This window comes from Pempheris klunzingeri, chromosome 10, assembly GCF_042242105.1.
Source record: "Pempheris klunzingeri isolate RE-2024b chromosome 10, fPemKlu1.hap1, whole genome shotgun sequence".
NCBI classification, from domain to species: domain Eukaryota; kingdom Metazoa; phylum Chordata; class Actinopteri; order Acropomatiformes; family Pempheridae; genus Pempheris; species Pempheris klunzingeri.
In genome coordinates, this window is record NC_092021.1 from 7,934,470 (window position 1) to 7,948,784 (window position 14,315).

Here is a 14,315-nt window from a genome sequence, read left to right on the forward strand (position 1 = left end):
CATCTGAACACAGATCAGCTCGGAAGAGCTGTGAACTGGACGAAAAGCCTAAATCATAGCAGACCCACGGTCCTGTCCCAGCCCTTACATAGGCTCAGTGAATGATTCGGTACTGAACACACACACATCTTTTTTTTTTTTTTCTGCCCCAAACCATGAACGCAGAGCAGCGCCTCAGACAGGCTCAGCGCCGCGCTTTTCCTTCCTAAGGATATTCCGACAATGAGGCACTTATGAGTCAAGCAGGGGGTTACCGATGATTTATTCTTTATGGCCACGGAGGAATCGTGATGTAAGAAAATGATTTTTCCTTGAGACTTAAATCAAAGATTTTCAACTTTACTTTACATTTCAGAGCAGAACGTCGCGCAGTGATCCAGTGAGCCGGTGCTCATTATTTTCAAGACTTTTCTTGAACGAATGCCATTTGTAACGAGGCTCTCTAATGCTGGACTATTTGTTTGCATGAATCTCCCGGAGAATGATCTCACCCACTGTATAAAAGAAAAGAAAAAAAAGAAAAGAAAAGAAGAAGAAGCTCGTTGGACACGTGAGGTTGCGCTGCTGGGTAGGTCTGTGTGTGACCTGCAGAGAGGATGACACTTGGCGGGGCAGCTCGGAGGCGCTTTGGGCAGAGTTCGGAGCTGCAGAGCTGCAGACAGTGAGCGCCTGCAGGTTCTGAGGAGAGCTCTGCTGATGTGTTGATGAGGCTCTGGCGCTGCTTGCCTCTTGCACCTCGGCATCAGTTCAGCCTTCAGGGTGAAAGAGCGATCCTCCTGCTGCTGAAAAAAAAAAAAAAAAAAAAAAATGTTTGGCCGCCTGCCAAGCCGTGGAACAAGTGCGCCTCCCTTCCCTGCTGTTTAGCGTATTCATAGTTAGGGGTTTGGGCTCGGCTGTTTTTAAAAAGGCAAGGCAGCCCTCAAGTTGATCAGTCTGCTCAGGAAACTTGTGGTGGAGAAAGTACTGGAGTCCCAACTGAAGGGGAGAGAAGTTGAGAATTGCCGTGCTCCTGCAGAGGACAATATCTCGGGACAAATAGCACATATTTTTTGAAATTGTTAATTTGAACTCTCTGAACTCGCGGTGCACGGCGCAAAGCCTGTTATGAATGTTTTTTAAATAGACAGCAACACTCTTGGATAAAGACTCTTGGCTTTAGCTTTAAAAATCGGATTATCTGACTGAGGCATTGTGCTCATTAGACCAGTCTCCTTTTCTCCCTCCTCTTCGCATTTGAGGTTTATGCTATAACTGAAGAGAACACCAACAATGTTTCTGAGTTTTTGCCTCTTGGTGACATTTATCTTGGGGCTGTCCGGGTGCTTGGGCTCATACGTGCCGTGTGAGCCTTGTGACCAGAAGGCGCTGTCCATGTGCCCTCCGGTCCCGGTCGGCTGCCAGCTGGTCAAGGAGCCGGGCTGCGGCTGCTGCCTAACATGCGCCCTGTCTGAGGGACAGGCGTGCGGCGTTTACACCGGGACGTGCACCCAGGGCCTCCGCTGCCTGCCGAGGAGCGGGGAGGAGAAACCCCTGCACGCCCTTCTCCACGGCAGGGGGATGTGCACCAACGAGAAAGGATACAAACCTGCCCACCCGCCCATAGGTAAGACGCGCACCGGCTGGCTGAGTGCATGCTCGGGACCAAAGCACGACTTGAAAATGTGTTTGGCTGCAGTGAGAAACGCATCAATGCAAAAAAAAAAAAAAAAAAAAAAGGGACAGCAGGGTCTCCTCTTTCCTCTGTGTTTGATGATACCTTGTCCCATGTGGGGATCCGCTGTGTGCTGCTGCGGGGTTGCAATTTAACTGGGGGTGAATACAAGCCCGACAGAGTGTCGTGCATGTTAAATCTAATCATTTTAAAGTAAATGAAATCACATTATTGGTTCTTTTTTTTTCCACATTTTGCCTCCTAATCCGGGGACCTCAGGTGGCTCCCTCTCTCCATAAAGTCCCACAGTTGTAGAGCACGAGCAGCCGCCCCGCTGCTCTCTGACAGACCGTTTGTTTGACAGATGGTTTGAGGTGCCATCTGATTAACTTTTATCCACTGCCTTGATTAAACTGGCTGCAGGAGCTTATTCCTGCTCTCCTCTCGGCTCTCTGTCAGGACACAAATGCACCTTGGGCTGTCGCAGGTTCATTCCCCAGCTGTAGAGACACCCTTGTGTTATGCTGCTCATTAGGGATCTTCAGAGGAATAACACAAGGTGAACCAGCGCTCCTTTTGTGCGCTCGGTGCCGGTTAACGCGCAGCGGGCGGCTCGACGCCCCGCTGCGGTAAACGCGCATGCTGAGTCCCGGCTGATCTGAGCTTCTAGTGCGGGGGAAGTGGCTGTCAAACTGCGGTCCAGAAAGAACCAGGAGTGGCTGACAAAGATCCAGACAGTCTCCACTTTAAAATATTTACATTTTAAGGCAGCGCCAATTATTAAAGACATTTCTCTTAAGAGCTTTCATCGCCTCTGCTGTTATCCTGAGGCAAAGCAATCCTCAACCCAGTGAAAAAACTTTATGAAAAGGGGTCTGTGCACTGTATGAAGTCTATTTATGTAAGGAGCATTAAGAGGAAAACGTGTGGGAACCCCTAAAGTGGAGCTTATTCTGCAAATTGCCGCCTTTAATATCCATTACTGTAACAAGTGTCTGTCAAAGCCCACTATTTTCCATCCTCATGCCAGGGCGCATTAGCCTTCCATGTTTTTCATTTTTTTTTTTTTTCCTATTTTGCACCTTTCCATTATCACCAGATCTGTCTAAGAATAAGGAAAAAGCTTGTATAGACTATAAGGGAAGGAGTGGGTTGTTACTCCACAAAGTTTGGCTCTTTCAGTCGGTGTTCGGAGTCGGATTACCACTAAATCTGTATGGGGAGAGAGACACGGGGAAAAGAGAGAGACTCAGAGACAGTCAGGCAGAGAGTTATACCAATTAGCCTTGTGTGATTTAAGGCATTTCTTGGTGTGGCAGAGACGTTCACTGTCACTCAAGAGTTTTAACAGCTTGTCAGCAACTAGATAAGTAGGTGGTAACCACAAAGGTTTTGGCCACAGGCCTTGTTCTGTAAAATAGGCTACCACTGGGCTCATTCTGGCTGCTGACAGAGTCATTAGGCTGTTTGCACCCAGAGAGCAGCGCTCACCTCTCCTCTTAATGACATGTGAGCCCAATGCGGTTTGTCCATGAACATTATTGTTGTAAAAACACCAAGAAAACCTTATTTTGTCTAAAACATTGATCAGTAACTTAAACAATGTAAAGATGGGCTATCAGTTGTGTGTGTGTGTGTGTGTGTGTGTGTGTGTGAGAATGTGTTTGCTCTCACGTATACCTGGGCGGGGCTGTGTGTGTGTCTGGGTGTGCATTGTGTGTGATTGTTGTGAGTGATGGCACCTCAGGCAGTTTTGTCTCACTGTGGCTTTGAACACTCAAACTCACACACACACACACACACACACACACACACACACACACACACACACACACACACACACACACAGAACCTGACTTCTTTGTTGGCCCACAGAGGTAATCAGAGCATCTTTTCCTGCCTCTGGCAGTGCATTCATTGCATGGGTGCTCAGTCACAAGGCAGTGATTCAGCAGAATGCCTCTGGCTCTCTCTTTCCTCTGAAGGGCCTTCTGTCAAACAGCTCTGTGGATGGGCACTGGCGAGGTGAGCTTCTGGTTTCCTGTGGTGTGGGGTTGCAGCTGTCTGTGTGCTGTACCAGCTGAGCAAGGCAAACACAGGGAGGAGGAGCTCAAGTGTCTGCGACACTCAGGAGGCCACGAGAGCTGCAGCCTACTAAATATTGACTGGGGCAGCCAAACAATGGGAGAGAGGAATCTTTGTTATCCTACAGCCACCCCCCCCATCACCCTCCCCTTCTGCTCATGTTAGAAAAAGAGTCCTGGCCATAACTCAGGATTCATGTCCCAAGGGTGCATTAATTCACGTTTTGCTCCTGCACCGTGATCCCAAGAGTTGCTGGAATTGTAAGGCACAGGAGGTGGTATGTGCTTTGCGGGCACTCAGACTTTGTTAGCCCCCCCTAGAGTGAATCAGACCCTGGAAAGCTTGCTAACAGATATGACTTCATAGCAGCAGGCCCTCGTCCTTCAAGCTTCTGAAAGGGCCTTATGTTTTAACAGATTGCTCTTTGCCAAGAAACAAAAGATGATTAGGGAGTGGTTCCAAACCGAGAATACTCCACACACGCGGACAGAAATACAATTCCCCTTATTAGCATAGCAACAGGAAACCTGGTGCCTTGACAATTTTCAATACTTTACATTTGTCTTGGCCCTTTGTGTGTGTGTGTAGATGCAGAGTTATTTCAGCCACAGCGACATTTTAAAACCGTTTCTGTTTTTTTTCAAGTTCTTGTCATCGATATTTACAGTCACCAGTGAGTCAAGCAGCTGCAGACTTTTGATGCTTAACGTTTGCCAGAAAACTTAACATACGTACGGTCAAGCTGATGCCCTCTCATTCCTAAGCACCATACAGAATCACTTGTCATCACACACTTTTAGAAAGCTATTCAACTTCAAGAATCGCCATCTGCTTTTTCCATGTCGTTGACACAGCTGGTTATTGGTTCGTAACTGAGAAACTAAAGCAAGTGGTAAAACGCTGAGTCTCCCGGACTACACACTTGGACCAGTGACAAGCTGCCACCATAGTCTGTCTGCCGTGGATGTTGCGTGCTCATACAGACATGCCACGTTTGATATAGCTCCGGTCACGTGTGGTCTCAGCTGCCTGACAGCTTCATGATGGGTTCATGCGAAAGGAAAGACTGTATTTGGCTTTCCATCCGTCTCACCTTGAACATCTGAGACAGTGCAGTGAAAGCTTAGTATGCTGCAACTGATCTGTTGCAGGTGCTTGGGAGAATTATTTGAAAGGTCATTTTGTCAAGATGTCACACGAGGACTTGGGGTGAAAGCATGCAATTCATAGAAAATGTGATGCCAAGAATATGTAGAGAACCTGGTTTCTCAGACGTGACATTGATACTACTGATGTAGAGCTGGGTTTGTCTGCACGTAGCATTTTGAGGTACGGTATGATCACAGGGACTGTCTACAGCTCTGGAGCTGTCGCTGGCAAGCACATAACCTCTGGCACACTTTCCTGATTTCTCCCTATAAAACTTTACAGTGGTATTTGTACAGCTTATTGGTCACTGACACCTAGCCCGCTGGTGGCAGCAGCTGTGAAAGAAATCAGCACTCACTGTAATCTTTCTACGCTGGAAGCTTGTGATTCAAAAAGAGGCACGGATGGTCACGTGCTGGGCTTTAAAATGATGTCACACGTGTTCACGCCTGACCTGTGTGCAGTGCTCTCACCTCCAACGCGTGCTCACATGCAGGCACGGTGTGAAAAAGGACCAGAAGCGGCTCATTGTGTCCGCAGAGGAGACACAAATAGGCCTCCTAAGTTTCTTTGGAAGACAATAGAAGCTCCAGTGACTTCTTTGAAATGTTCGTTAAGACTTTATTGTTCCCTCCTCCTGCGGTAGGCTCGTCTTTTCAGCGAGCAGTGCTTCCTCCTAAATACTTCCTAATTATTGAAATTGCATCATTGTTCATTCTTAGTTTCACTTGGAAGCATAATAAAAACGTTTGGACATAAAAACTATGCTACTTCAAATGGCGAATGTATTGTATTACACAAACAGGCGGTTTGGGTGTGCCACGATTCACACCATTATACTGCTGTGTACGTGTTAACCCCAGATTAATTAAAAGGCAGTTCTTCGCCCACTCTGATGTTCATTTTTTGCTGCTGCTTGGAGATCAGTTTTGTACAGTAAATCCAGGAGCGCTCGACTCGCGCCAAAATAGCTGCCTCTGCCACTGGGGAGTTAGAACGTCGTCACACCCAGCAATTGTGTTGTGGTGATGGTGACCCAAAAAGAGGTTACGTCCATCCTAGCGGCTTGTTGAAAACCCAAACCCATATGTAGGATGAGACCTCAGACCAAAATTAGGAATGTACAGTAGCAGAGCCGTGCGCTTGTCCACAGGACCGCTCGCAACAGGGATTGAGTATTTGTTTGCACTGCGGAAGATGTAAACAGGTCAGAAAGTTTGCTTACCTACAGCAGCATTTCCCTCTAGGAAAGATTTTGCATCCTCTCATAAGTCTTGTTTTGCAATTTATAATCCTTGAATTGTTCTTGTTGCTATTTATACCATGCATTCAGAAAAGCAGGAAACTTTTTGATTGCAATGAACATATTCTGTGTGCACAATACCATGGGAGCAGTTATTTCCTGCATTTTCAGAAGCTGAGTGAGACCACGTACAGGGTCCAACAGCAGAAATTCCACCCAAAACACAGGACATAAGGGTCAAAACATAATTCCCATACACTTGGGGGAGGTCAAAGAAAATCATGGACAGAAGTCTGCATGTTCTACGGCTGTCAGTCTTATCATGTAGCCAACTGTTGTGCACTGCTGTCAAGTCATGTGCAGAGGATGCATCTTTTTTGGATCAAAACCACTGACACTTCATGACGTCTAACCCAATAATGTTTTACTGCAGCGACACTAACCTCGTCATTTCATCTGTAAACTGCAAATGCCCTCTACTTATTAGTCCAAGCAGCGGTCGCTTTGCCGCCGCCGCTGCTGCTGCTGCTGCTGCACACAGCCGCAGTTGCACACAGACTTGCACAGCTCCACTAGTTTGTTCACACCTCCCTTTCTGCTCTAGAAACTGCAGGGTTATCAGGCCGTGGCCTTGCTTTCAAATATTAAGTAGCGGAGGCAGTCTGAGGCTGAAGGATGGTTTACTAACACCGTGCTTTATATGACTCAGGCACTCAGGCTCATTTATCCCCACATTATCTCGTCCTACCCCCTGTTGAGATTAAACAGAACCTTTATTCACTACTCTCTTACATGTTGTACAGATGTAATTTCAGATGCAGCTCAAAGAGTGACTTAATCAAAGGCACGACATAACAAATGTGGTGTAATGCTGGGGAATCCAATGAAAGGTGAGAGAATCTATTGTTCTGGCTTTTTTGCTGTCTAACTGGTATTATTATAGTCTTAAAGATCCAGTGGAGAGAAAAATCCAAAGACGGGGTAGCTTATCTTTCATGCTTGGACTGTTGCCCGTAAGAAACTTTGGGATATTCATGAAGCATAATTGTGTGCAGATGTTAATTTTTAAACAGAGAAGTATCAGGTGCACCTCCTTTGGCTACTCTGCTCCTCTCGTCCTAATGAAATCTTTAGCTCGAGCAGAGAGAGAGAGAGAGAGAGAGAGAGAGAGAGAGAGATAGCAGCACAGCTTTGGGCTCAGCTGAATGAAGAGCTGCACATGACTTGGCTCACTTGGCTCCCGTCCAGCATCTTGGCTGAGTTTCAGGAGTTAAACACAGACCCTCTAAGCCTCCTTTACAAGCTGGGTACCCTGAGCATGGAAAAATTGAGTTTTTGTGGCTGCACCGAAGAGCCCACTTCAGAAAAGATGAAATTGGCGATTTTGTGAGCGGAGGAGAAAAGAAGTCAGACACCATTGTCTTTGGAAAAGCTACGTAATTTTTTAAAATGCAGATGAAAAACCTTTGTCATTCTATGTTTCTAATGCTGTTCCCTAAAGACACGTTTTCTCAAAGTGATTATAAAGGTGAATATAAATATTCTCAGTCTGGCAATTTGTACGCTCAAATGGGATTACACATGAAACAAGAATGCATGTTAAAAAACACAGACTGTATTTTTGACAGCACATTTCATTGCCAAATATGTGGCATTTTAATCAAACGCCCTGAGAAATTATTGGACTGGACAGCAGAAATAAAGAGTTTTTCCACAGTGGCCACATGCATGGTGTACACAGGAATGCTTGTTTGACTTATTATTTATAGCAAGTAATAGCCTCGTAGTCTGAGCGGGGAGACACAAGGACATATCTAAACACAACCCGAGGCCTGCCAAGTCATGAGTTGTGAGATTAATTTCAAAGAGACGGCAGTGCAGTGCAGAAGCCAAAGACCCAATTCTGGTAATCACCCTGCTCACCCCCCCTCCCAGAGTCTCCAGACGCTCATGCTGTGTCAGGCTCTTTGAACATCAGTTTCTCGTCTCAGTGCCTTTCTCTACGGTGGCTGTATGCTAACAGGCCAGTCAGCGAAGTTATGGCAACTTGTTAAATCATATTTTCCAACTTCCCTCCTGCCCCTATACAAGTATGGAAGTTGATTTGTCTTTCAGCAGCAGTTGGCCTATAGTCGGCAGCCAACATTCCTCTCTGGTTCAGTGCGTCTGGCCCCGTGCACCACGGCGGGTTTCCTTGTCAGATAAATATAACCAGGGTCATCCACTGGCACCATCGCTTCAGCCAGTTGGGGCCTGGCAAAGTCCCCACAATAACTCTGTACTTATGGTACAGCTAAGCCCAAGGGGGGAGCTGAGAGCTTCTTTCTGTGGCCTCAAAGAACCTCTGGCTGGGGGTCTGGGCTTAAGAGGCTGAGCCCCAAAGATAGGAAGGGGCGGGGCGAGGGGTGGGGGTTAGGGTTAAGGATAAAGGACCTCAACCTGTGAACATCCTATCAAGAGGGACTTTCAGATCTCCGAGACTGCAGTGCCCCCTGGGGGAGTTGAAATTTACGTCGGAGGAGTGCATAAAATGTGACAGAAATGTACAAGCATTTATATGAGCCCAGAGAGCAATTGGATTTTCCTTAGTTTGACATTTGAATCAGTTTAATGGGGGACACGTCGCTGTAAAGTTACGACACTCTGAGGCCTCGGCCCCTGTTGAAGTTTAGCAGTCCAGATAACGTGTTAGCAAACTTTCCAGGCACAGTGTGGGCAGCCATGCAGCATGTGATGCAGTTTCCCCAAGTTGTTGAGGTCTGCCTGTTGTCTGTGCATCTGTATTTCTGTGTGACTTCAACAAACCTAAAGACCAACATGTCTCCCTGATATGTTAAGGACATTAAAATACACTAGAGTAGTGTGGACCGTTACTGTCATCCCTCTTCTATAACTGTTATGAGCAGAGAATAAAGGGGCTGGAAGGTGGGGCTGGGTGAGAATAGATGAGTTAAACCTCCTGTGCTAGCTGTAGGAGTCCATCAGCTGTTGATCAGAGCTCCTACCTCCCCTCTTCTATAAACAAATGGAAAACAACAGTTGGTGGCACAAACCCTGGGAAAAGCACCTGGTATCGTACTTATGTGGGAAGACTAACAGGCTGAGGAACTTCACATTTATGAATGGTGTTTATAGCAGATTAACATGTAATAGTAAGCAATAAAATGAAGATGTTTATACTGTATATTGAATTGTTACCTTCTGACCTATTTTTCAGTAGTAGTTAAAAATAGTGGATTGAGAAAAAGTTAGACTTCTAAATGTAGATTATGTATTAAGTATTTTAACAGTGACTGGAGTTTGGTGTAAACTATCTCCACTGTTGGGCAGTTAGTCTTTTTAATGAAAATTGAGCCAAACATCTGACTCACATTTTGCACTGTCCTCAAATTCACATTTGTCTATCTTGCAGTCTTTCATTTATTGCCTACTATACTGTATGAGCTACGTTTGTGACATTTTATAAAGCTGCACTAATCATGATAACTCAACAATGCACTTCCGTTCAGCTCCACAGAACGCTGTGGCAACTCTCTGCTCATTGTTTTGGATTTATGCCAACTTTACCATTTTGTTTCAGTCACACTGCTCTCATCGCTCTGGCCCCAAGCTGGGGCGGCCAGCTGTTCATAAAGACAATGCTCTGATGAGCCCACATCAGGGAGCTTTTAGCAGCTAAAGAGATGGATCTTGAGGAGTTGGTGGAGATGAAAACACAGCAAATATGGGACATTAATACATGACATTCGCCGCATGAACAGAAAAATGTGACTGTTGATCTCTCTGTTAGATGTGCAATCAATCAATCAACCAATCAATATTTATATAGCGCCAATTAATAACAATGTTATCTCAAGACTTTCCATAAAGAGCAGGTCTAGACCAAACTCTATAATTAAGAGAGAGACCCAACGATTCAGGAATTCAAAATTAAGGATTCAAGAATCCCCACATGAGCAGCATCAGATGTTATATTAGGCAACAGCGGCAGGAAAAACTCCCCTTTAACGGGAAGAAACCTCAAACAGAACCAGGCTCAGAGGTGGGCGGCTTTCTGTCGGGGTCCATGTTGGGTTAGACAGAGAGAGAGGGAGGGAGGGAGGGGATGCACACCAAACAACAAGCAAAATAATAACAGCAACCATAGTACTAACAATAGGAGGACGACTAATAATTAGCAATATGGTAACAGTGAAAAACATGACAATAGTTAATATATGAATAATAATGACAATACTAATATTAATAAATATCAGTCGTTAATAGGCAATTGTTTTTGTAGCACGTTCATAACAATTGTACACATGGTGATAATATCTCAATGTTGCCTTTACAGCTTGTTCTGAGTCAGCACTTTCAGTGAGGTGATTCTATTCTATCCATTCACACTTCTCTTAATCTCAAACAACTTGCCACCAATGCCAAACACCTTCTCACTTTTTATTTTATATTCTGTAATGATGTCATTGATGCTGATGCTGACCATGTTTTATGTGCTCTGGTGCAGATCGTGAGTCTCATGAGGACACCATAACCACAGAGATTACAGAGGACCTGCAGCCAGCTAAAGTGCCACTCATTCCCAAAGACATTGTGAACAGTAAAAAAGTCCACGCGCTGCGCAAGGAACAGAAGAGGAAGCTCGGCAAGCAGCGCTCCATGGGCTCCCCCATGGACTACTCTCCTCTGCCCATCGACAAGCATGAGCCTGAATTTGTACGTTTTCAATGTCCGTCTGATCCTGTGTCATTTCAAAAGCCCCTATGTGTAAAATTTGAGTATTTCTGACTACAGTGACTCCTAGTGGTGGCATCTAAAAGACAGCAATGCAAGCTACTCTCTTAGATCAACTTCCTTCATTGTTACTTCTTAACACTGCTTAAAACTTAATTTGTACTTTAATCTGAGTCGAATCTGAGTTGATTAAGTGGATGTAAGGATGTATTTCAGTTCCTTTGTAGAAACGTTTGAACAATCGCTGAACAGCTGAACTCTTTCTCACCATAGAATGGCGTCTAATGATTGTGTTGCTTGATTCTATCTATTATATAATTATATATGTCTTTCCCCAAAGGGTCCATGCAGGAGAAAACTGGATGGGATCATTCAGGGGATGAAGGACACTTCCCGTGTAATGGCTCTGTCTTTGTACCTTCCTAACTGTGACAGAAAAGGATTCTTCAAGCGCAAGCAGGTGAGTTTGCTTCAGAAAAGTCTTTGCATTTTGCACTAAGAAAGCCCTCCAAACACTTTTTGACTTTGCATTGATATATTGTATTTAGACTCATTCTCTTTACCTCAACACAAGTACTGTACCTCTAAGGTTCTGCCCCAAATATATAATATAAAAATATATTTATGTTTGCGGTGAAATCAGTTCAAATCAACTTTCATTTAACTCTCTTATGCTCCACAAAAAGGAGTAGTTTGTTGGTAATTATATGACAGGAGTCAATGATACAAATAAACTGTGAACGTCACCTGAGCAAGCAATTTGTAGGGGCTGTTGACGCCATGACTGACTAGCGCTAGCATGTTCCCGTCTGCATAGGTTAGTAGGCATTAGACAATTTTACACTTTACACTCACCACCTTTTCTAACCCTCATTCCTGGCCCACAGTGCAAGCCATCTCGCGGCCGTAAACGAGGCATCTGCTGGTGTGTGGACAAGTATGGTGTCCAGCTCCCCGGCACAGACTACAGCGGAGGGGACATTCAATGTAAAGACCTGGAGAGCAGCAACAACGAGTGAAAAGGGGCGGACCACCCTCGACACCCACCCCCCCACCCATAACCACCACGTGACCCAGGGCCCACGCCTCCTCTCTGAATCACACCTGTATGCTCCGCCCTCTGTTCACTTCAAGAGTTTTGTTTTTTTCAAATTGAAAAAAAGGAAGAAAAATATCCAAACGAAAGAACAGGCTGAAAAAAAGACACCTGTAATTTTTTTTCTTTTCTTTTTCTGTCGTTGACCAAGCACTCATCTCCGAATGAGGGTAAAAGTCCCAGAAGATTATTAGATCCCTTGACTGTTGCCCATGGGACCCCTTGTATGAGGCAGGTCCGCTGGCTGCAGGTCCATGAAAATATATGCACACAATGGATATATTTTTATAGAAACTGGGAGTTTCAATACAACACTTTGTATGATGTAAAATTAAGACAAAATCATTGTGAAGAAAAAAAAGTCACATCAGGCACATTGATTGAAAACAGATCAGTTTTAGGCTGTGGAACATGATACCACTGTGGAACTGATGATTGGCAGAGTAATTTGGTTTTTTTGTCTGTTTTCCAAAAGAAAAAAAAGAAACGATAGGGATATGCTGTAACAGTTGACTCTATCTGGGTATGTGGTTCTGTCAGAGCACTTATGAATAGGGGAACCTGCTTAGATATGTGTAACTTCACAAAATGATGCGTGCATGAATGCGTGTATGTGTATAGTGCGAGTGTGTGGTATGTATCAGCCTGTGGTGGTGTATGATGGAGTGAGCCTATTACAAAAAAGAATGTCCTTTTTTCTTTCTCTTTTGTTTGATTTTGTCACAACAAGTATTGCTAGCGCTTGAAGTGGTCTTGGGGCTGGCCTTCTCTATAACCAATGTAAAGTATGTCTCGGGACATGTAGCGTTTGGAAACAATAGAGTAAGCAGATCATCACAGATGAACCTATGTAAGTGGCTCTTCGACAATGAAGCTAGCCTGATATGCCAACTGTGCCTATTTAAACAGACACTGCCATGCAGGGCGACACAGAGCTAAGAGAGCGCTGACTCTACCGGTGAAATAAAGATAAATGTTTTCAGCTTAAGTGATGGGGCTCAAGTTTGACTTCAATCTTTTTGAGTTGAGTACATAATCAAACTTGCCAGTCAGGCCAGTTGCTCCTCTGATTCAGTTGTGTGAAGTGTAGTTTTGTATGGTTTTGTTTGTGCTGTTTTCTTTGCCTTCAGTGAAGTAAAGACCGCCCACTTTTGAGCCATGTTCCTTTATCAAGTGGTTTCCCCTCAGTACTGCTACTACAGTGTAACCATGGTGTATTACATTACTTTTAAATATAGTTATTGAATGTTGTTTTCCTGTAGAATCTTAGTATGACAACAATGTAATTGTGCTTGGGAAAAAAAAAGATTTTAGCCTGTAAAGAATTTGAATAGGTCCTCGTAGCCTGTGAGGAGAATGACCCAGAGTCATTCGACGACAGGGCAGTCAAAGAAGCTAACCCTCTGGAACCCTTCTGCTTACATGCCTCCATGCAAAGGTTATCTGCTTACATCTAAGGGGAGCATTATCAAAATGAATAGGTTACATGCTACAACAGGGTCATTTAAGTAGAGTTGTCTTTCGGTGTGCAAGTCACAGTGCCTTCCTACATGCAAATGCATTTAAATAGTGACGTGAAAGTGACATGGATATCACATGGGGCAATTTCCTTTATCAGGCAGCCCCCCCGCTGGGGCTCATACTTGATACAACGACCAAGAGGTCTAGGTTCAGTTCTTATTAAGAGAAGATCAATGAATGTGGTAGGTCCTGTAAAACAGCAATGCATTGCAAATCCATTTGTAATCTCCGCCTGTACCTCGGGGTAATCCTGGACAAGAATGATGTGTGAGGAACTGCTGTGTAACCTCAGTCAGTAAAACCTCCCTCTTCTCTTTCTTTGACAACCAATAAGCTACGACTCTTGCTTTTTCATGTGAATGCCAATGTATATGATTGCCAGAGAGGGGAAGCCAAAGGATGGTTGGAGGTTAATCAACCATTTCCTTTGCTGCAACAAAACAGAAATGATATGTGCATCCTGAATGGCTTCCGGTTGTGAATATATTGTCAAGGCTCCTTGCCCCACTTCCAACACCAAATCCCCACTACCACTTTCGAAAAAAAAAAAAGCAGCTTGCACTTATCTCAGTTACTCACTATTGATATTGACACACAACGACGTCCTAAGATGTGGTATCATGAAGTTAGTGGAACAAAAAAAAAAAAAAGCCACAAAAGCTAAATGTTGTGTTATCTTGTGCTTACCTTTTAAAGGTGGTGCTTTGAGGTAATATTTGTTGACAGGGGCTGTGCAGCCCATGCCTGGGACCTCCAATACAGCAACATCTTTTAGGGAAAAATAGATTGAAAGTAACACACAGCTAGAAAAGTTCTCATGGCCAATTGCACAGAGG

The 14,315-nt window shown here is 44.6% G+C and overlaps 1 protein-coding gene across 1 annotated transcript; it reads left to right on the forward strand.

Annotated features, from left to right (window-relative positions):
• The first annotated feature begins 924 nt into the window (after positions 1–924).
• igfbp5b (insulin-like growth factor binding protein 5b) lies at positions 925–13,812 on the forward strand. Its single transcript, XM_070837617.1, has 4 exons — positions 925–1,603; positions 10,636–10,844; positions 11,203–11,322; positions 11,750–13,812. Exons 1-4 carry the CDS (start codon positions 1,270–1,272, stop codon positions 11,879–11,881), a joined length of 795 nt encoding a protein of 264 aa, XP_070693718.1. The 5' UTR covers positions 925–1,269; the 3' UTR covers positions 11,882–13,812.
• The last annotated feature ends 503 nt before the right edge of the window (positions 13,813–14,315 follow it).